Genomic DNA, 21747 nt, shown 5'->3' with positions numbered 1-21747 from the left:
GAAAACCTTCCTCATCATTTTGACTATTTTGCCCATAAAAACCACATTTATGGAAAGCAGAAAAGCGTCTGACACAACAAAACAGAGAAACTGGATGAACCAAAATTATCAGAATCGACCGAGCTATTATTATTAATATTATATTGTATTGATCGCTTGTCGTTATTATTCACGGTTCTTGTTGACTATGTGAATCGATCTCTACCGTCATATCTTGTTCTTATCTGTCTTTTATTGCCTTATATATCTGTCTTATGCATGTTTTTAAGCATTCTCATGTTATCATATTTTTAAGCGGAGTATTGTCTCAATTGTCCGGTTATGCGCATTTGCAACTACGGGGCTATATGCCTGCACGGAGTTCCGATGTTTTTGAAAAAAAGCCCATTTGTATGTCGAATTCGAATGCAGGGCCCTGGATTCGAACCCGGGACCTTTACCTTACAGTAATGAGCGCCGTGTCAAAGCCTAAACCGTTGCAGCCACCGACGCCCCTAAAGGTTTATGAGTTCATGTTTCTTTTACATCTAAGTTCTCGTCTGCATTACTCATTGTTTACTGGTTTAGTCTGTCCAAATATTTAGGCGCTTACTTTTTGTATCTGGTGGTTAATGCCATTGGTTTTCTGTACACATCGAGATGGAGTTTTGTCAGTTTTTCATTATATTTAACTCAAGGAGTTTATAATATTGTTGGGCGAATGTTATTTTTTTAAGTAAGCAGTTCAGGTTTTTTAATATGTTACTGTTGATTATGTTTACTACGTCGAACCTATCTGTGGTGAGTTAATAATAATTTTAGGGTATTATTATCATATTTTTTAAATAGGACTCGACTATACACAAATTCACGCAATGCTACTTCAGAAGGAAGCATAACTTCACTGATAATTTTGTATGATATCAATCCTCGTTTTGTAATGATAAAAGCGGTTTGGTTTTCAGTTTAGGGTCGTAAGCAGGGAGAGGCGCTAAGCCAGAATGAATCGAAAGTGCCAAACTTTCATTCATCACCCCGCAGGCCTCAAGATCGTTATACATTCTTTGTATATGTCTTTTGTCAGTTTTTACGATGTATATGTCTTCACATTTTGTCCGTATTTTATCGCAGGAGTTTTCCAGTGGCGTTTGTTGTCTTCAGTGCAGTTTTTATGACTTATTTGCTTTTGTCATGATAAAAAAGGGGGATTTTTCAGTTCAGGGTATAAGCATGGAGAGGCGCTAATGAACGGAAAACGACCAGACTACAAATTCATAAACACGCAGACCTCGTTCTTTTGCCCGGAGGTTGGTTTAGTACTTATCGTTTATTTGCCCAATTTTTTCCAATTGCATTTGTTGTCTTGAGTGAGTTTTTAAACCTTACTTACTTTTCGTATGATAAAAGAAGAGGATTTTTCAGTTCAGGGTTGTAAGCAGGGAGAGGCGCTAAGCCAGAATGAAACGAAAGTACCGAATTATCGATTCACCACCCCGTAGAACTCAAGATCGTTATACATTCTTTGTATACGTCTTTTGCCAGTTTTTACGATGTATATGTCTCCACATTTTGACAGTATTTTATCTCGGGAGTTTTCCAGTGGCGTGTGTAGTCTTCAGTGCAATTTTTATGACTTACTTGCTTTTGTTGCGATTAAAAATGGGGGATTTTTCAGTTCAGGGTATAAGCAGGGAAAGGCGTAAGTCATAATGAACGGAACTACCACACTAAGGGTTCATCACTCCACACATCTCATGATGGTTATACATTCTTAGAATCTTTCCTTTGCCCTTCCGTCTGGTCCGCAATTCTCAACATTTCCATGTTCACATGTTGTGGTATGATATTTTTTTAGTCGAGTTTTATAATTGTGTTTGCCTTATTAGCCTTTTTTATGATTTAAGTTGGGGGTTTTTCAGTTCAGGGTTATAAGCAGGGAGAGGCACTAAATCAGAATGAACGGAAAACGACCAGACTACCATCTCATAACCCCGCAGACCTAAACATCGTTATACGTTCTTTGTGTACAGTCTTTTGCCCGTCGTTTTGATGTATATTTTTTCACATTTTTACGTTCACAAGTATTAGTTCTTATCGTTTATTTGCTCGATGTTTTCCAATTGCATTTGTTGTCATGAGTGAGTTTTTAAACATTACTGACTTTTCTTATAATAAAAGAAGAGGATTTTTCAGTTAAGGTTATAAGCAGGAAGAGGCGCTAAGTCAGAATTCACTGAACTACCAAACTTCATGATATAGATTCAACACCCCGCAGACCTCAAGATTATCAATAACCAGCAAAAAAAAAGTCAATATGTTAGCATAATCAAGTAATGTAGAACGATGTACATGTTAAATATACAACATTCCGTCTACTATATGACTAGTGTCCCCATTTGGAGAAGCAGCATTTATTTCATATTCTGCAAAAATTTACAGAATAATCTGTATCTTGGTCTCGATGAAGTAGTAAATTCACTTGTTATATGCCAAACTTTTGACCTATTTTAAGGTCATCATCAGGGCAAAACAATGTTAAAGATATCTATAAATAAACATAATTAAGTTTTTAGTAGATGGCTTCCAATTTCTTTGAAGATAGAAAGAATCCGAACACTGCCAAGGACTGTGTGTTCACTATTTGATTTCTTTGAGATATTAAAAAAAAACTTTCCAATAATGAAAAATTGGTAAAATTCAGAGTTGATCAAGTTTGATATAGCCGGACTTTTGGTGAATGGCTGAAGAATGAAGACCCCTCTCCAGATCGTAAACCTGTTTGGATTCGCCTTTCATTAATTTTTTTTTCATAAAAAAACACCCGACTATGCTATTTTTCTCGACGTATTGAACGGAGGGCAGTGTTCAAAAAGCCTATAAATAAAAGCCAATTTCACAAATTACCAGCTTATCCTTGGATTTAAAAAGCTGCAATTAGTTTGTTTCATTAGAAACCAAAAAATCGATGATTATTTGTTCGAAACTAGTTTTTTTCTCCTCGATGAGATGAGCAAAGCACGTGATATGTCACTATCAAGGCCGTGTTGCATAATTTCCCACCTGAACACATACGAGAGCAACACCTACAACATTTCACTTTCCGCCAGTCGGTCACGCTTTGATGAAACGTACACTGATGAGAATTAATGTATGGACAAAGGGCAAAACGAACTTCTCTAGTTGATCAAATCCAATATTGCACTTCCTGGAAAAACTCATTGCAGTCATCCTGCGTCAGTGATTACGTGCATGATACTATTTGACAATTATATAAGCTACATGGTTGTACATTTGTGCGCACAGAAATTAATTAATTAAAGCATTAAAATTAATTAATAATTGAAATTAATTAATAATAAACGACGATACAATGATTAGTGTATGGACACAACGCAAAACCCACTTTTCCAGTGCATCAAACCAATATTGCACTTTTCTGGAAAATCACTTTGCAGACACCCAACGCATCAGTGATGACTTTGATCATACTATTTGATAATTATATAAGCTACATGGTTGTACATTTGTGCGTACAGAAATTAATTAATTAAACCAATAATAAACGATGATACGATGATTAATATGTGGACAAAACGCAAAACCAACTTTTCCAGTGGATCAAATCCAATATTTCACTGTCCTGGAAAAATTGCAGTCAACCAACGCGTCAGTGATAAGGTTCATTATACTATTTGACAATTTGACCATTGATTATAGGCTACATGATTATGCATACAAAAATTAATTATTTAAAGCGTTTATCGCATAAGATTTTTAAGGTTTTTGGAATACATACCCTACAGAGGAAGCCAAAAACATTTCAAAAAATTAGGATTTTAGTGGAAAAAACTATTCGAACGACTGGCATTCAAGTTGAGGTGTTGATGAGTTTGATGATGGGTGTTGGTCTGCGAGTCAGTGAACTCATGCTGAAATGATTATATGCCAGTCCAGGACTTAGTTTTTGTTTACTAACAGATAGTAAGTTCGAGAAAGTGTGTAAACAGTGGTTTTTCACGATTGGGCTGAAGACAATTTCATTGTACAATTACCTATCCTAGATTTTAGTTATCAGCACAATAATAATAATAATAAATAAATAGTTAATTTGCAATTTATGATCTGTTTATTATTCCAACATGGTAAAAGATTTTCCTTGAAAATGTTATGTAATTGCCTCAACGCGTCTTTGGCTCTCAACTGGTGAATAGTTCAGTGTTGACACAATGATAATAAACAATATGTGAGTCTCTGAATCTTGAGATACGACAATTCCTCCATTACTTTATCTGTATTTTTTTTAAAAATATATCAGAAAATTAAAGTTCGATTCAGTTTCAAAACATTCAGTTCGCGCGTTTAAAAGGTGAGCTGGGATAAGGCCGATTTGACGGAAAACAATACTCAGTTCCTTGACGAAGTACCATTCTGCATAAATGTCACTGTTTCCTGTAAAACTTTAAGGACCAAACAGAAAGCCAGAACATGACCCACATGTTAGCCAAGCAAGATTTCTACCTACCCAAGAATTTAAATCATGTATGTTTTATATTCATGGGCCGTTTCCTCCAGAAACGACCAAAGAATTTGGGTTGTTTTTAAAATGACCCTTTACCCCCTGACAATTATTTCAGTGGATGAGGTAAAATTGCCATTTTAGCGGATTTACCCGAAAGCATTTCTCGAGAGTTAAAGTCAATTATCGAAGCACGAAGAAGTCATCGCCGACCTGCCAGTCGAGAAAAGGAATAATGCCTTTCTAAGGTTCCACATTTAGAGAACCGACTGACTTCACAACTTTCACTGACCAAGGCCTTCCTTCGGCTGGAACTACCAAGGACCCGAGCAATGTCCGAACCGCTTTTCCGCGTTTTCAAGGGAGCCGACTGTGCAATAAAAGGCTTAAATAATACAATCTACTCATTTCATAATCATTTTTTTAGAGGAAAACAGAAAGAAAATTTTAGGTGCGAAAATTGTTATAAATATTAATTTGACCAAATGCTTAATGGGAAAACAGCAATGCCAAGGTATTTAAGGGTTATTTTGCTTTTCAAATTTCACTCGTTTAGTTTCAAACACAGAAACTGATGAATCTTTAAGTGTTTTAATTCCCTGGCTAATTACAGCTTAAGGTTGTCACCTATCGTATTGAGCTTGGTTGAGGTCTGCCGGGTGATGAATCATCAGTGGGTTTACAATGGCGAAATGCCGATACGCCCGTGTCAGACCTAATCATCGATGATAGGCCGACCAGGATGATCGTCCAAACGATCAGACTACAGTTTTACCTTAATGTTTTTAACTTTCTACCCAAGAAGACTTAAAAATGTAAACCACTTTGTCCGGAAATAGAAATTTATTATGAAAGAATGAAACACGCGTGTATTTTTAATTGTCAAACTCATTGATCATTCATTTTCCTAATATCAGTAAAATAATTAATTAATAATAATTTAGCCCCTCCGACAAAACGTTATGTTAATAGTAACAATCAGCTTGTTAAAAGTTGGGCATTTAAGGCAACCTTGGCCACGTGTCGAAGGTATCAACATGATGAGATGGAAACGTACGACACACTTCCTTGTCTCCAGTGAAGGCCACCGACGGTAAATAACAAAATTATCAAATTAATTACGGGGTCCCTGCACTGTGTCGTTGTTAAATCTTGGTTTATTTTTCGACTGATCCAAAAATAAAAGAACTGTTTGGGATCAGAGGAATAACAGTTGAAAGGTGAGGTCTATGTCGTGAGCACTACAAGCCTATTTTGTTTAAATGGAAGTTGACCAGTATAGTTTGGTCGTTACCATTCTGGTCCGCCTATCATCGCTCTTTTCCTGTCAGGAGCGTATCAGCATTTCGAACATTTCATTTGTGAATATGTGTAGAAAAGAGCACACAGCCCACCCACTGGCGACTTCAAGACAAGACCACAGGGGCTAACAAGGATAATTAGAAAAAACCAAAAAAGATTTGGTTCACATAATTAAACCGATTTTGAATATTTTGATCTCAAGCTGTGACAAATCCAATAAATGAAAATTACGAAGTAGAGATCAGAACCTATCAATCTATATTGCTTCCTGTATACTCGGCCGTCCTTAAAAGGACAATGACGATCTTTAACGTCCGCAGCTAGCCTATTCGGCCTTATCGGACGTTTTGATTCTCAAGATGAGAGCGTTGGTGAAGAGGCAGCTCAGCCCCGGGGGGCCAAGACAACCTCGCTCTCCGCTTGCCCATTCCGAGTGGTCGGGTCCGCATTAAGCATCGAACCGTATGCCGCGCGCAAAGGGCAACCTAAGCCGAAATACATCACCCTGGGTTCCCGCACACTCCATAGATAGAGAAGGCCACTCTACCTCCCAGAGTATTGGGGCTTCCCTAGCGTAGAAACTACCGGATCCGCTCCGGTCGCTGTTTTGTTTAAAGTGGAATTGCTTACCACCCCCTAGAGGAGACCGCCTACGGTAAAAGCCTCCAATCGAGTCAGCCAAACCTATGTGCAAAGCATACTCGAGTAGGAGCAACCAATTCACTACTCGTTCCCATCCGCCACTACTCACGCATTCGAGGGACTTTTCAGCATAATCATAGCGCCCTCAATACGCTGCCGTCCGATCCGCCGTATCCCGTGAGGCCGGGTGTATAACGATGGTCATGCGCAAGTATCGTGCAAAGATCACAGATAAAAGACAGCCTCTTCTCTAAGTACCCTCCAGGGGTCTCACCACGGCCAACTACGAGTTCATTCCCATTGTAACAGGGGCTGAACCTAGGAACATTTCTGTTATCCCGTAGTACAGATGGTTATGAACCCTCCCTCGTCTATACGGACAGGATCTGGTACCCTAACCCTCGTGTGCCTCTGATAAGCACCCGCCCCCCCATGCCGACCCGTACAGCTTGTGCTTTAGAGAGGTTGCCACGCCCTCAGGGCTACACCATTATTTTGCGCCCGGACACCCCCCCCCTGTAGCAAGGATTGGGAGGGGTCACAGGAAACAATGAAGGAACCTGGAGTGAGAGAGGGACGTGGATGAGGACACGAGGTCACCTTTCTTGGGCCTCGAGCCTTAACCACATTTTACCACCCGTCGTTGTCGTAGTTCCATATTAAGTGGGCCACGACTCCCTCGGTGGATCCTACCAATCTACAGGTTCACCCCTCTCAAGAGAAATTCTGAGTGATGCCGTTTTGGAGCCATGTAAATCGCAATCTGTGATGAATCTAGTTTGGTGGCCGCCAAACGTTTTGATCTGCTTAGCTTCATTGTTTTGATCTGCAGACCGTTAGTGAGCCTGTATAATTTTGTTCACAAACCAAAAAATGGAAAATGTTGGCAGGAAAAACCAGAAAGAACGGGTTGACCAGGAGACGATTCAATCATAAACCAACAGGTTCATCAGCTCGCAGGCCGAAAATATACCGAAAGAGCAGTATATGGGAACATGTAGACAGAATGATTAGAAACGACCAAACTGCAGGTTCATCCCACTACAGTTCTCATGAGGGAATTCTCAGTAATGCAGTTTTAGATTCATGTAATCGGAATAGTTTTTTTTTATAAAGGGATTGTTACAAGTGTTGACATATCTTCTTCACGTCTGCGAATGATACCCCGCTGGTTGCTCAACGTCCCATAAAAAAGTCCGTTTATAACAAACCCAATTCGATTCACCGTTTACATGGATCCAAAATCTGCATTACTACATTAGTGAAAGTGGGATTTATTCTGTGGTGGCTGTACAGTTTGGTCGTTTCAATCGTTCTGGTCGGCCCATTGTTGCCTTGATCTGTATGAGGCGAGTATTCTGCCAACGTGATATTTTATTCACAAACCTATCATTGAAAATGTATCTAAGTTTTGACAGGCAAAACCAGCGAGAACAGGATGACCAGGAGACCCAATCACCAACCCACATATTTATCATCTCGCAGACTTCAAGAAGAAAGCCCACAGTTATCAATATAGTAATCCAATTTAAAGAGTGAAAGAAATTTTCTGAATCCGTATTTTCGGGCGACACGCTGAAGGTGTGCGACATGTACCTGTTGGGTCGTCTCCTGCATAAGCTGTTAGTTCTTCCTGGAGTTACATGACAATGTCTCTTCAACATTTTGCCACTTTTATTCATGTGATTGTGTACAAAACAGCACACAGGTCAACCAACCTGAAAGACTCAGAATGATTGAAAATAACCAAACTGCAAGTTCACCAGAGTCAAGAAGTCAATGTACTTGGCAATGTGTCAACGCAGTTTTTTGCGTTGTGATCTACGATATTACGAACGTGTCCGACCGCCTCCTGTTTTAGCTTATTTTCAGTCAATCTGTACTACACCGCGTCCTGCAGACCTCAAGAAGATATTTCACTATCATCGATATAGTTTTGCTAGATTCTGGATCCATGTAAACGGTTCTAAGACCTGTGTGATGATGAACTTGTTAGATCGTCTTCTGGTCTTCCTGTTCTCGGCTATTTTCACAACCTCTATGTACTAAACACATAGACCATCGCTGGCATCTAACTGTCAAAACAGTGAGAATGGCAGACCAAATATCAGAAAATGATTAAACTGCAGGTTCATAACCTTGCAGATTTCAAGAAGTTATCTTATTATCGTCGATATATGCCGATTCTGGATGCGTATAAACGTTATGAGAACTGTGAGATAATGAAGTTTTTCAATCGTCCCCTGGTCATCGCTGTTCTCTCTGATTTTCTACCGGTCTGCGAACAGAATACGCACATGCCAACCAATGAAGTGTAACTGAGCAAAACAGCGAAGTTAGATCAGAATGTCAGAAAATGACCAAACTAAAGGTTTATCGTCCTGCAGACCTCTGGAAGATATCTCACTCTCATCGATATAGATATGCCAGATTATGGATCCAATAAACAGTAGTGAGATCCGTGAAATGATGAATCTGTTAGATCGTTTCCTTATTACCTGTTCTCTCTGATTTTCTGTCAGTCTGTTCTTCCTGATTATGCATATTAGGGTAATTTAAGGAATCTCGCCACCTTCAGTGGTATTTAGAAGAATAATCGATGGAAACGGTCTAATCTTCAGAGCAATTTCTCGAAGTGAGAAAAGACCACTAATTGTGTTGGCATTGCTAATTGTAGAAATTCGAGATGAGAGTCAAACTTGATCGACGTTCACTGGAAACTCAAGGTTCGTTTTTTGTTCAAAGCGGAACATCACGATTGAAATGATTCTAGAAACGTCCCTCGATCGTTTGAGCGTAACTGCGGTTTTTCCGCCAGTGGTGTATGTCCAATCTTCTCTCCCGGTGATGAATTTATGTACATTTCCACTGTGATATGAAATGGTTCATAAAAACGGGATAGAATGGAAATCATCTCTACTGAACAAACATACCATGACGAAAGATAAGATTAAGTGAATAATGGAAGAATTTCTGATGTCGCATTCCGATCAAAAGTTGTATCGTCTTTTTTCTTGTCAAAACCTCTTGTATTCAAAGTTTCATAATGTTGTCATGTAATTTATACGTAACGTTTCATGATGACGACAAATCTTCGAAAAATTTTGTACTTTATTTTTCTTTGTTTCCTATAAATATTACAAATGAGATCAAAGTATTTTTTTCGCACTAACAATAATGCCAGCGCTGTACCCGAAAGATCACTTGCCACAAGAAACAGGCCAATGATACAGATTAAGGGATAAAGAGGTCTCGAGGATGTCGACAATTAAGGCGAAGTGGTGGTTTCTCGGGATGGGGGTGAACAGAGAGGGCTCGAGCAGTAGGGTTTGGATGGATCGAGAGGTTGGTGTGAAACTACTGGAATCTGGAATGGGGCAGTTCTTTGACAAAAGGAATGTTGAGGTCGTTGTGGAGAGTGAGGTTAGTGTCGCAGTAACGAGCTTTGACGATTTGTCTGAGGACTTTCGATTGGAAGGATTGGATGCGTTGGATGTTGGATGGCATGGCAGAATCCCAGTTATACTCCGAACGTCCAAAGTGGTCGCAGTAAAGTCTTGTTAATTTGGTTGTGAAATTCCCGTCTTAGAAGTCTTCTTAGTAGTCAGTCTTCTGTTAAGTTGTTGTCTCTTAAGTCCTATGTTGGGATTCTTCGTCAGTCTGCTGTCTAGGTGTAGTAGTAAGTATTAATTGGATGGAAGTCGGTATCGCTTTGTTGTTGATGTACAGTGAAGGTCAGAACTGCTTTTTCAATGAGAACGTACACAACGAGTCTTGTCGTCCACCTCTTGTCTTGGATAAGCTCAGTGTTTGTAGTTGTTAGAGGTTAGAATTCGTATCGTCCACATATGCGGTATGATAGTACTGGTATGTGTAGATAGGTTAGGAGTATATAAATGATATAAAGGATGGGGCCAAGATTGATCCCTTGTGGGACGCCGGCTTCTGTCAGACTTCCGAGATCTTATTGCTCCACCTCACTCTGAAGCAGCAGTCGGTTAGATAGGATTTTGAAATAAGGTAATAAGGAGAGGGGTAGGAAGCGTTCAAGTTTATAAAGCATGCCTATGGGCCACACCCTATTAAAAGCCCGTGCTAGAGGAGCACACCCAAGCAATAAGTTTTCTTCTGTAAAGCAGAGGATATAGTGTCGACAACTCTGAAACCTTTGGATCGTGGGATGATAAGGGCAGAAGCGAAATTTATGAGAGAATGATTTTTTGAGTATCTAGGATGGAGATTAATTGCTTTAAAAAAAAGTCTTTCGAAGATTTTGGACATAGCAAGAGTACCAGTCAGTAATTCACTCGTTTACGTGGTCCGCTTGACCAATTAATATCTTTCAATTAATTAAGGTTTTTAGTCCAGATAAAAAAGTCAGTGTCACAAGAAGGATTAGAACCCACGACCTTCGGCTAGATACGCCGCTGCTCTACCACTTGAGCTGTCGTGACTTCAATCCACTCGAACACTAACCTCCCACCTCAACCCATCATTCGAATTTTCCCTCCTTTTTGCCATTTTTCAAAAAAGGTTTCAGGAGAAAAAACCTAAAAACCTTAATTAATTGAAAGATATTAATTGGTCAAGCGGACCACGAAAACTAGTGAATTTAATAAGTTAAAATGAAGTATAAGTTCACTAAAGCTCTCCGTGGCCATTTCATTTGTCGCCGAGAATCAAATAGATTACACGACATTTGAAAAATGGCAGAAAGGAGGGAAAATTCAAAAGGTGAGGTCGAGATGGAAGTTAGTGTCCGAGTGGATCGAATTAATCGAAAGTACCAGTAATATTACTTTACCTCTCGACGTACATAAATAAAACATATATAATGTTTTGCAACTAAAATGTTGGATAAATCAGGGTAGTGGTGTTTCCTAGGATGGCATTATGTTTTGTAGTTAGGAAAACTATGGCATTTTGTGTTAGGTTTTCGAAATATGATGGATGTAATTAGATCATGCCCAGCGGATCGAAAAACTTATGTGTAAAAAGAATACAGCGAGAACAGACGGATGAGAAATGGATGAAGAAAATTAAATATAAAAATGTATCTCATTATACTTTTTCTTATGTCTTCCATAAGCAATATCTAAGGAAATGTGTGGTGTTAGTGACCGTTAATCGATATTTATTTAGAAATCGTGAGATGCGGTCTGATGTGATGTAGGTTTCCGAAAAACATTTTCTTTTTCGTGCCAACGTTTCGATCTTTATTGAGCCCTGATGATGATCTCAGTAAAGAACGAAACGTTGGCACGAAAAAGAAAATGTTTTTCTGAAACCTACATCACACCAGACCGCATCTCACGATTTCTAAATAAATATCTAAGGAAATTTTATTTATTAATAAAAATCACAAAGATGTAGCCTGTTTTGAATTTTGTAATATTAAATTAAATGTTTTAAAGCTTATTTATTTTCTCTATTGTCAATTCTGGTTCATTTTGTCTAACTTGGTTAATTATACTTGTAATTATTTTTAAACTATTTCAGCGGATAGTAGCAACATTTTTTTTAACATCATATCCATAAAATCATTTATCCAATGTATAAATGCTTAAGAAAAATTAAAACGATTCCGGTCTTCAGTTAGGTAGTTTATGCTAAACTTGAAAAAACTAAATTTGAAACTTATTCTGACTGTTATCTATCTATCAGTGGTCAAGTTCATTGCAAAGAACTGTAATTAAAAAACTGTATAAGTTTCGTTAAATGTTGTGGTAATCTAAAGCTATTGACAAAAAACATAGTCAATTTGGAGAATTTTTAAAAATTTTTGCATTTGAACTCTAATAAAAGTGAAGATTTCAACATATACATTTCCAAATAATTACTAATTTAGGATTAATTCAACATCGCGAAATAATAATTATGTAATTACATAAATAATTAGAAAATACACTTATTCTAACGAGACGTTCCTGTACAATAGGGGCTGGAAAATGAGACGATTGCACATACATTCCCACGCACAGACGTACATTATACAACATTTTGTTTCAAATAGGAAAAAGAGAATATTTCAATAGACCTTTCTCCTTTCCCAACGATTTATAGCTTATGTCAAATCCAAGTGACCAATTTGCATCTCAGCCATCTTTATTCGGGCCGGATAGTGGGTTTGGGCGTTTCGTGAGCCCGTCGTCATCACGATGCCATATCAGGGCAAAGATTCGATATGAAATTTTGCAAATAAGGCGGGCAGGATCGAAGCACGCGGACTTTCTACACGACCTTTCGATTCTCGAAGTACGGACGCCTATCAGACCAGTGTTCTCCATTTCGGCTATCAAAATTACCTTAATCATGAAAATTACAAGTGAGAGTCATAATACGAGAAACACGTATTTTCTCCCAAGGATCTCACCCTCGTCGGCGATGTCGGTTACGTTCGGCATAGGGTTTGTAACTCCCTGAAAGTCAAAATCTGCATCCAGGGCTTAAAGATTGAATGAAAAACTTCAGAAAAGCTTTTATGATTACCTTGCGTGTTCTAACCAGAACGAAGACATCGACAAAGCAAAATAATCATTACAGGATACATAAAAAAAGTATTTTGCACAAATATTCATACTAAGATGTCCAACAATTTCCTCCAATAATCTCTTAGACAGTGGGCACCTTGGTTCTGATGCTGTGATATGGAGCATGTCTATTATATCTTGAACGAAATCTTATAAAACAAAAACTTTTTGAAGCCTAAATGAGATTACCACAGTTTTTCTCGTCGCAGAGTTTGTAACGATACTAGTCACCCTATACTAGTCAATCTTACGACCACCATTGGTCTATAGTTCAAAATTATGAGGACCTCTGTAGATGGCATAAACAAGTTACAAACATTCCAAAATATGATTATTCAGAAATCGTGAGATGCGGTCTGGTGTGACGTTGGTTTTAGAAAAACATTTTCTTTATCATGCCAACGTTTCGATCTTTATTGAGATCATCTTCAGGGCCTGGGATTTACAAACATTGTTTAAACTTAACAAATACATGTAGGATGTGGACAAAAGTGAATTTATACAATGCAAAAAAATATTTCTTTATATTCAATCAAAGTATTTCTACACCGACACACCAGAACGCATCTCACGTTTTCCGAACAATCATCGACTAACGGTCACTAATCACCATACATTCCAGAATATGTTGTGTGTTGCCAGAATGCATTATTAAAAGTGTTTTTTGTACAGAAATGCCAGAAATACAAATGCAACATGCAAATCGATCAATGAGAAAATTTTTTAGTCTGCAGTCCGCCAGCCTTGATTGAATATTGCCTTGCTTGTGATTAATTGTCTGTGCATACTAAATAAAACCGAGTTATGGCTAAGCGGGTTTCAACCTTCAAACTTAAACTTGCCAGATTGATTGGAAAACTCAATTAGAACCCGCCTTGAGGTTCTCAATAAATTTGAAAAGAGCTATTATTAAATTAGTTATGAATCAGTTATAAAGTTAATCATTTGTAACGAAAAATAATATTTTGAGAGCATGAAAACTGGAGAATTATAGATTATGTTGAATATTCTTCCGCGGACGTAAAGCCATTTTTGCACATATAAATATTAATAATTCCAAACCAATATGACAAAAATATGTTAAAGTTAATTTGTTTTAATTAATGACAAAACTCGTCGATGGTGTAAACCGTCTCTAATTTTGACAGGTGGATTGCAATTAACTTTCAGCCGACTGCTTATCACTTGCTGCAAGATATGTCAACATTTCCGCTATGATGAGATCTCTCCGTTGACCTAAGAGGAAGGATCACTCTTTTTTCTGTACTGCAGGATTTTATCTTTGTCTCCTGCTATTACACTAAATAAGGATACAAGATTAATCAACATTTTTGTGTGTTAGATATGTGCTAAAATAAACGAGCACTTTCTGCGTTTTAGAAAACGAGAGGGAGGGATAGGGTAAAAGAGTGAGCAATGAGTGAAAAAAGAGGTATGAAGGGAGGGAGGGAGGGGGGGCGATGGCGCGAGTGAGAGAGAGAGGAGGGAGAGAGAAAGGGAGAGGGAGAGGGAAAGAGAGAGAGAGAGAGAGAGAGAGAGAGAGAGAGAGATGAGACAACGAAAAAAGGTAAGGATAGAGAAAGTGAGTAAGTGAAAAAAAAAGTGAGAGAGATTTAAAAAGAGGAGAGAAAGGAAGAAGTCGAAGAGAGAGAGAGAGGGGGGATGGAAAGAGAGTGGAAGGAGAGATAGATAGATAGAGATAGAGAGAGAGAGAGAGGGAGTGAGAGAGAGAGTGGTAAAGGGCAGAGAAGGAGAGGGAGACAAAGTGAAAAATGGAACAGAAACAGGGAAATACAATAAGTGAGAGAAGTGAGATAGAGAACAGAAATTATAATAATTTGAAATCATCTGACTGTGAAATCTCCATGCTGCAATGTGTATTTATAAAAAAAAAAGAAATGTATCTATACGAGTGAGACAAAGTGTGAGAGAACGCGAAAGAAAGATAGGGATCGAGAAGGTGAGTGAATGAAAAAAGTGAGAGAGAGAATGAGTGAGAAATAGAGACAGAGAAAAGAAGAGAAGGAGATAGATAGATACACATATACAGAGAGAGAGAGAGAGAGAGAGAGAGAGAGAGAGAGAGAGAGAGAGAGAGAGAGAGTGAGTGAGTGAGTGAGTAAGTGGGTGAGTGAGAAAGGGAGAGAGAGTGTGGAACAGGGCCAGAGAAGGAGAGGAAGACAGAGTGAAAAAAGGAAACAGAGAAATACAATAAGTGAGAGAAGTGAGAGAGAGAATAGAAATTACTATAATTTGGCAGCAAATGTATCTATGCTTTTTGGTAAGATTGATGAAATAAAACTCATTATCACTATACAACAGGCAACAATGCCCTGTAAATGTTTAGAAGGCACTGTCAATTTCCTTCCTGTATCCATTGAACATTCGCATTTTTTGTAGTTCGCGTGTTTTTTTAAACTCGTGTTTTCGTGTATGGTGACACACTTATGGCACTGTTGATGAGCGACCCCGGCAATTTAACGAGGTGGGTTTACAGACAAAAGGTGAACTGAGGCGCTGACATCCGGCTGTGGCGGTTTCGCGCCGTCGCCTCGGCCCCCGTACAAAAGGAAGAAAAAAAAAAAAGAAAAACTTTCTTTTCGCCAACTGTAAATACAACAAAAGATTAACGGTCCAGTTCCGAGTCGACACTAAGAAGTCACAGACAGTAACGGTCTTTTACGGATAAAACGCTCTCTGCTGACCGTGAACAAAGGGGTATAATTTTTTGAGGGTTCATTCTGTTTTTTGAGATGTTGAGAGTTAAGTCGACGTTTTGAAAGAAAGGAAGATAGTTACGAGTCATTCCTAAAAATAGGGCTTCAGCTAGTGTGTCTCTGTTATAGTGACAGTCTGAAATTTAGTAAATGAACCGGTCGAAGTGAGAAATCTCTCCAGTTAGTCATCTGACAAAACTGAAAAAAAATAGTAAAAAGCTAGTTTAAATGTAAAAATTGATCCAAGAGAGAAATGGCTTTTTTAAACAAAGCAAGCCTTGTTGGCTGTCGGCCCGCAAAATTCCTATACAAAGAGGAAATTGCAGGACGTAATAATTGTTACTTTTTAATTGTCGCGTTGGTTATGATTGTAATTGTAACCTGAGAATCATATCTATCAGTTCCATAGATTCTGGACTGTCAAATAGTCATTCTATTTGTCTCATTGCGAAGCCAGGGGGAAGTTCACAAAGCGCGTTGGGTACTCTCAACACGACACACAAGAATGACACATCTACACGGAAAACAAACACTTTGAGCCCTGAAGATGATCTCAATAAAGATCGAAACGTTGGCACGATAAAGAAAATGTTTTTCTAAAACCAACGTCACACCAGACCGCACCTGAAGATCTCCAAATAATCATTTATTACAACGTAATTACTTTTTTTATGTTTAATACGATCTGTAACCTTATGCTGTTTTCCCAATTCATGAAAAAGTTCTTCGCTGAAGAAGGCGTAAGCCGAACGCGTTTGAGTGACATCTAAATCCGCGAGGAGTGGACAGACCATATAGAGTGGTCAAGTGTTCAATAGAATAAAAAAGTGAAATTTTTTAAGATGTCTGGTAGTGTTGAACCTTTTTAAGTCGTTTCCGGTCATTTGGGCTTGCCTATCCTCGCTGGTTGGGTATGTCAGACGTTTTAGCTTTCAGTCTTCAGTGGACTTGGTCACAATGATTAATCATGTACTCTTTTTTAATGCAAAAAGCTGAGAGAGTTGCCATTTCTCAAGAAAAAAATACCCAAACTCACCACTGAGGATCGAAAACGACCAAAATAAGGGTTGATCACCCTGAAGACCACACTTTTTGCTTACGCTAAACTGATTGCCACTTAATCCCTCTGCTGGGTTTGCCTTCTCTCTCACGGGTTTAGTTGTCGTATCGGCTTGCGCCATCTTCAGTGAGGCACCTTTCTTCATTTGTTTAGATTAAACTAATTGCTCAACCTTAGGATTTTGATTAAAATTGATTGATTCTAAGTTTATGGTGGAATTAATTTGACCAAGGCTTGCCTGCTCGTTTTTGAAGCAATGAATTTTTGTAATGAAGGGATTTCATTTTAGAATAATTTAGTGAATTTGTAGGCGTACGGATTTATTAAGGGACTCAAGCATAGTTTATCATAGTCCTTCCTAATCAGCTTTACAAATCAAAATTGGATTTCTTCTTCGAGGGGACAATTTTCTGTCTCAGTGGAAACATTATGTTTTAGGTTGTTTGCTTTTGTTTGTAAGCAAATTTATTGTTGTAACATTTAACTTTAGCCCGGGCATCATCACAGATGGCCATAGCACCACGAATCTTTTTGGTCTTTCACATAATTTGATATGTTTTGTTAACTTATACGCTAATCAATAGATTCAGTTGAGATGACCCTGGATCTGATCATCCTCGCTGTTTTTGTCGGCATTTCGCCATATTCGGTGGTTGATGTGCGTGTTATTTTGTCAGCCGAGTCCTTGTGCTGGCATTGTCTCCCTTTCCTTTTCTTTGGAGTCGGTTCAGGTTTTTGCGTCCGTACTTTTTTGAATCATTATTTTTAACGGAGTATGTGAATTTCTTGTCTCGTGTGAAAAATGGCTCGATCCAAGCACTACTCGAACCTGCTACCGCTCTGTCACAAACATCACAACTTTAAATTCATGCTGGGTCTCATAAAAAATATCGTCACAATCACGAAAGTCGGGACATTTCAGATCTGGTCAAAGCTCGTGCGTCATCGGATAGATCGTGACCGCACAATTTGCTCTATCGGCGGAAACATCAGCCAGGCGCGGTGAAAAATCAATACAGGGTTTTTTTTTTGCGGTGACATCGGTCAAAAGTGTGGTTCAAAACCAATTTTGGACCGATTGGGGAATTTTATTTGTTTGAAGTGTATAATACTAAGAGGACTTTCCTGGTCCGAGGCTTGATCCAGGTGAGCCCGAAAATCTAATCAACCAATCAATTTTACTTTTTTTAATGGAGAAAAAGAAAACTTTTGATAGATGCTTAAAAGATAATAAAAGGGATTTAAAACCGACTTGATCCAGTTTGGCGGGATTAAGAATGCGGTCACAAACAAAACAAAACAGACTCCCCCCTTTTGGAAATAAGTATGAAACTGCACATTCATTCACGTTCAAATTTAGAGAATTGTAGGCCAATTCCACTAATAATAAGTACAAAATAATAATAGAAAAATAATCGTTATTCCAAATATGTTATACCACATTGAAATATAAATAATTTTTATGAAAATGTTTTTCATGAGTGTTTCGAATTTCGGTGAATATTCAGGCTCTTTGCACAAATCATACACGTCAGATTATTAGACAAGTCATATGTCACACAAGTCATCAATGATGACGGCGTGGTCACACATACAAACGTGTACTGTACAAGAATGACAGATCGTGACAAGAATGACGTTCGACGATGTCTTGTCGTGTTTTAAATATATTTTTCTATCCCTTTTCATTCCTGCTGGAGAATGTACAACCAATAAAGCTTTTATATAATTTATTTTAAACGTCAATCTTTAAAACCTTAAGTATTTTTCACGATTAGTCATAAAAGGTGATGATGGTTTTGTTACAAAAAAGATTCAATCTTATCTCATATATTGAAATGCGTCGGCAAACAATGTACTTTTCTTTGTCAAAAACCAAGATTACAACAACAGCAAAAATTATACACTCTTATCTCATTCAAATTGAGGCGAAACGAGACGTCACAAATATTTGGGAAATCCTAATAATCTAAGAAGAAGAAAAAAAATTCTCTTACAGATTGAAGGGCGTTAATCCTATCTTTGGTCATAGCGATTGCATCTTCCTCTGGCTGTTTTTGACAACCGAACACATTCACAAGAAAAGCGCGTCCTGTCTGAGGAGGACAAATCGTCGAAAGTTAAATGCCAGAGTTTGGTGGCCGACTGGCCACAAAGATAAAGAGGACCAGCCGGAATGGTTCTTCCCCCACTAACTAATGCTTCCTACCTCCACTTCTCTCACCTGTGGCTTACCTTTATCCGCATTAAAAAAACAAACGATACCAGCCTTTTTTTCACGTTTTAACGCCAATTTATATACCGATGACTACTAATTTAACACCACTTTTCTTGTAATCTAATAAAACGTAAGCTATATGCTGTATTTTTTTATAATGATAAAATTAACAAAATGGTGGAGCATGTTTGTTGTGAGAAATGGTGCTACAATAATTCAGTTCTGAGCTATCTTTACATTATTTTTATGTAAAAAAATGCCACACACACAAAACAAACGATACCTGGTTTTTTCATGTTTTAACACCAATTTATATACTTATGACTACTAATTTAACACCTCTTTTCTTGTATTCCAGTAAAACGTCAGCTATATGCTTTTTTTAATTATAAAATTAACAAAATGGTGGAGTATGTTTGTTGTGAGAAATGGTTCTACAATAATGTTAGTTCTGAGCTATCTTTACATTATATTTTTGTAAAAAAAATGCTACACAAAAAAACCAGCAACGATACCAACTTTTTTTCACGTTTCAAAGCCAATTTATATACTAATGACTACTAATTTAACACCACTTTTCTTTAACTACAGTAAAACGTAAACTATGTGTTTTTTTTTGTTTTTTTTTAATGATAAAATTAACAAAATGGTGGAGCATGTTTGTTTTGAGAAATGGTGCTACAATAATTCAGTTCTGACCTATCTTTACATTATTTTTATGTAAAACAATGCCACACACACACACACAAAAGACAAAAAAAAATAATACCAACTTTTTTTTTCCAGTTTTAAAGCCAATTTATATACTGATGACTACTAATTTAACACCACTTTTTTTTTTAAATTACAGTAAAACGTAAGCTATATGCTGTTTTTTTTTAATGATAAAATTAACAAAATGGTGGAGCATGTTTGTTGTGAGAAATGGTTCTACAATAATGTTAGTTGTGAGCTATCTTTACATTATTTTTATGTAAAAAATTCCACTCAAATTAAAGAATGGGTAAATAACTGCTGTTAATTTTATAACTGCTCTTTTCATTAAATTGGATTTAGTTGAAATTGTTCAAATCTGCACCCAGGGCTTTTTAAAACAGTATTTACAGTTAAATAAAACTGTCTGAAATTTTTAAATTTAAGATTTACCAAACACAATATTACTTTTCTAAATAACTGCATATCAATTTATTTTTAGAATAGATGCTCGGTGTTGGTCTGCGAGTCTGAACTAGCATTGGCCACTTATTGGTCCCTCTTCACTCGTTTTATTGAACTACTCAAACACGCAAATGAAGATAGATCCAGTTAGTGACCCTATGCTGACCCATGAATTTATTTTTAATAAAAGTAAACCAAAATGTTAACCCAATACACATAAAAATTATGCAACAATGCTTCCTACCATAACTTCTACTGGGGATTTTAGCCACACTTCCAGCTTGTCTTACATGTTAATATAAATAAAGTATTTTAAATTACTGGCACCTATTAAGTTTGTAACAACTTATTTTTTCAATTGGCCTCTAGTAAACATGACGTGTCTGGCATGGAGAGAAAGGTTGTTCCACCTAATTGGAGGGTACAATTCCTTGGTTCCATATAGAGAGCACGTAGGACACCTGATATGAGAATTGTGCTTCAGCATGTTATACTTTTAATATAAGGTCTTGGTTGAGATGAAAAACCAAGTGTCATGTGTGGGATTCAAACCCATTACCTTTGGCTAAATACGCCACTGCTCTTGATCTATTGAGACTTCGATCCACTCACACACCAACTCCTCACCAGCCAAAGGTCATGGGTTCGAATCCCACTCATCACCTTGCTTTTTCACCTCAACCAAGACTTTATATTAAAAATATAATTAATTAAAATAATTAAACAAAATTTTACACAATAATTCTTTAATGTTACATTTTAACCTTGCTTATTTTAATTAATTACCAATTAATTTTAAATATAGTTTGTATGAAAACAAAATATTTAACCTCATGATGGTATGATATTTGTTGAACGCATGGCAAAATTATAATTAGTAGATTATTAAACCTCCTTGTTGATGTTAATTTTGATTATCTTTTGTAAATTATAATATGTAAAAAATATAAAAAATAGTATATACATTAACTAAAAGTCACATTTATTTGCAAATATGTGCAAATTTAGGTAATAGCTTAAATTTCTTTTCTGAATAATATTTCTTGCTGGCAAACTATTTCATACATTTTCCTTTCGCTTGGTAACGATTTATTTTTAATGAACGTAAATCGAGTTTTCCACCTCACAACAGTTGTATAAACCAGAGGTCACAATCTTTTGGAAATTAATTTGTTCCATGAAGTCGAACAGAGGTATTTATGTAAATATTATGAAGTATTTATGTAATCTAGAATATACATTTTTTTCTTCCTTCTTAAACAGTCACATGCATTAATTCATAGAATGGTGTTTTTGTTTATGTCCACTATTATCGTTAAATATGATGGAAATTTTATCAAAAACCTTAGACTATTTCAGCAACAATAAAAATAAAATTATTAAGATGGTCTGCCCCTGGGCACCAACATTCTTGAAATTCCCACATGGTCTTCTAAGTGGTATTCTAATTTTAGAGCATGTTCAGTTAGAATTGGAATATTTTACAATTCTGATAGAAAATCACAATCTCAAAATTTGATCAACAGGTTTTTTTAAAGTATACTTAGATTGCAAATTGCCTACTGTGAACCCATAAAACATAAAATATAAATTGCATTCATATAAAATCTAATTTTTTGCATTTA

At 37.1% G+C, this 21747-nt stretch overlaps 1 protein-coding gene across 1 annotated transcript in view; it reads right to left on the bottom strand.

Moving 5' to 3' along the window:
• Positions 1–18917, bottom strand: part of LOC106663647 (syntaxin-1A-like) — a 35946-nt gene extending 17029 nt beyond the window's left edge. Inside the window, exon 1 of the mRNA XM_014388644.2 lies at positions 18744–18917. Within this exon, the coding sequence (XP_014244130.1) occupies positions 18744–18776 (33 nt within the window). The 5' untranslated portion in view covers positions 18777–18917. The remainder of the gene's footprint in view (positions 1–18743) is intronic.
• Between the last annotated feature and the right edge of the window lie 2830 nt (positions 18918–21747).

This window comes from Cimex lectularius, unplaced genomic scaffold (assembly GCF_000648675.2).
Source record: "Cimex lectularius strain Harlan isolate CLEC.00 unplaced genomic scaffold, Clec_2.1 scaffold204, whole genome shotgun sequence".
In the NCBI taxonomy this organism is placed as follows: domain Eukaryota; kingdom Metazoa; phylum Arthropoda; class Insecta; order Hemiptera; family Cimicidae; genus Cimex; species Cimex lectularius.
This window is presented reverse-complemented; position numbering and strand designations above follow the sequence as displayed.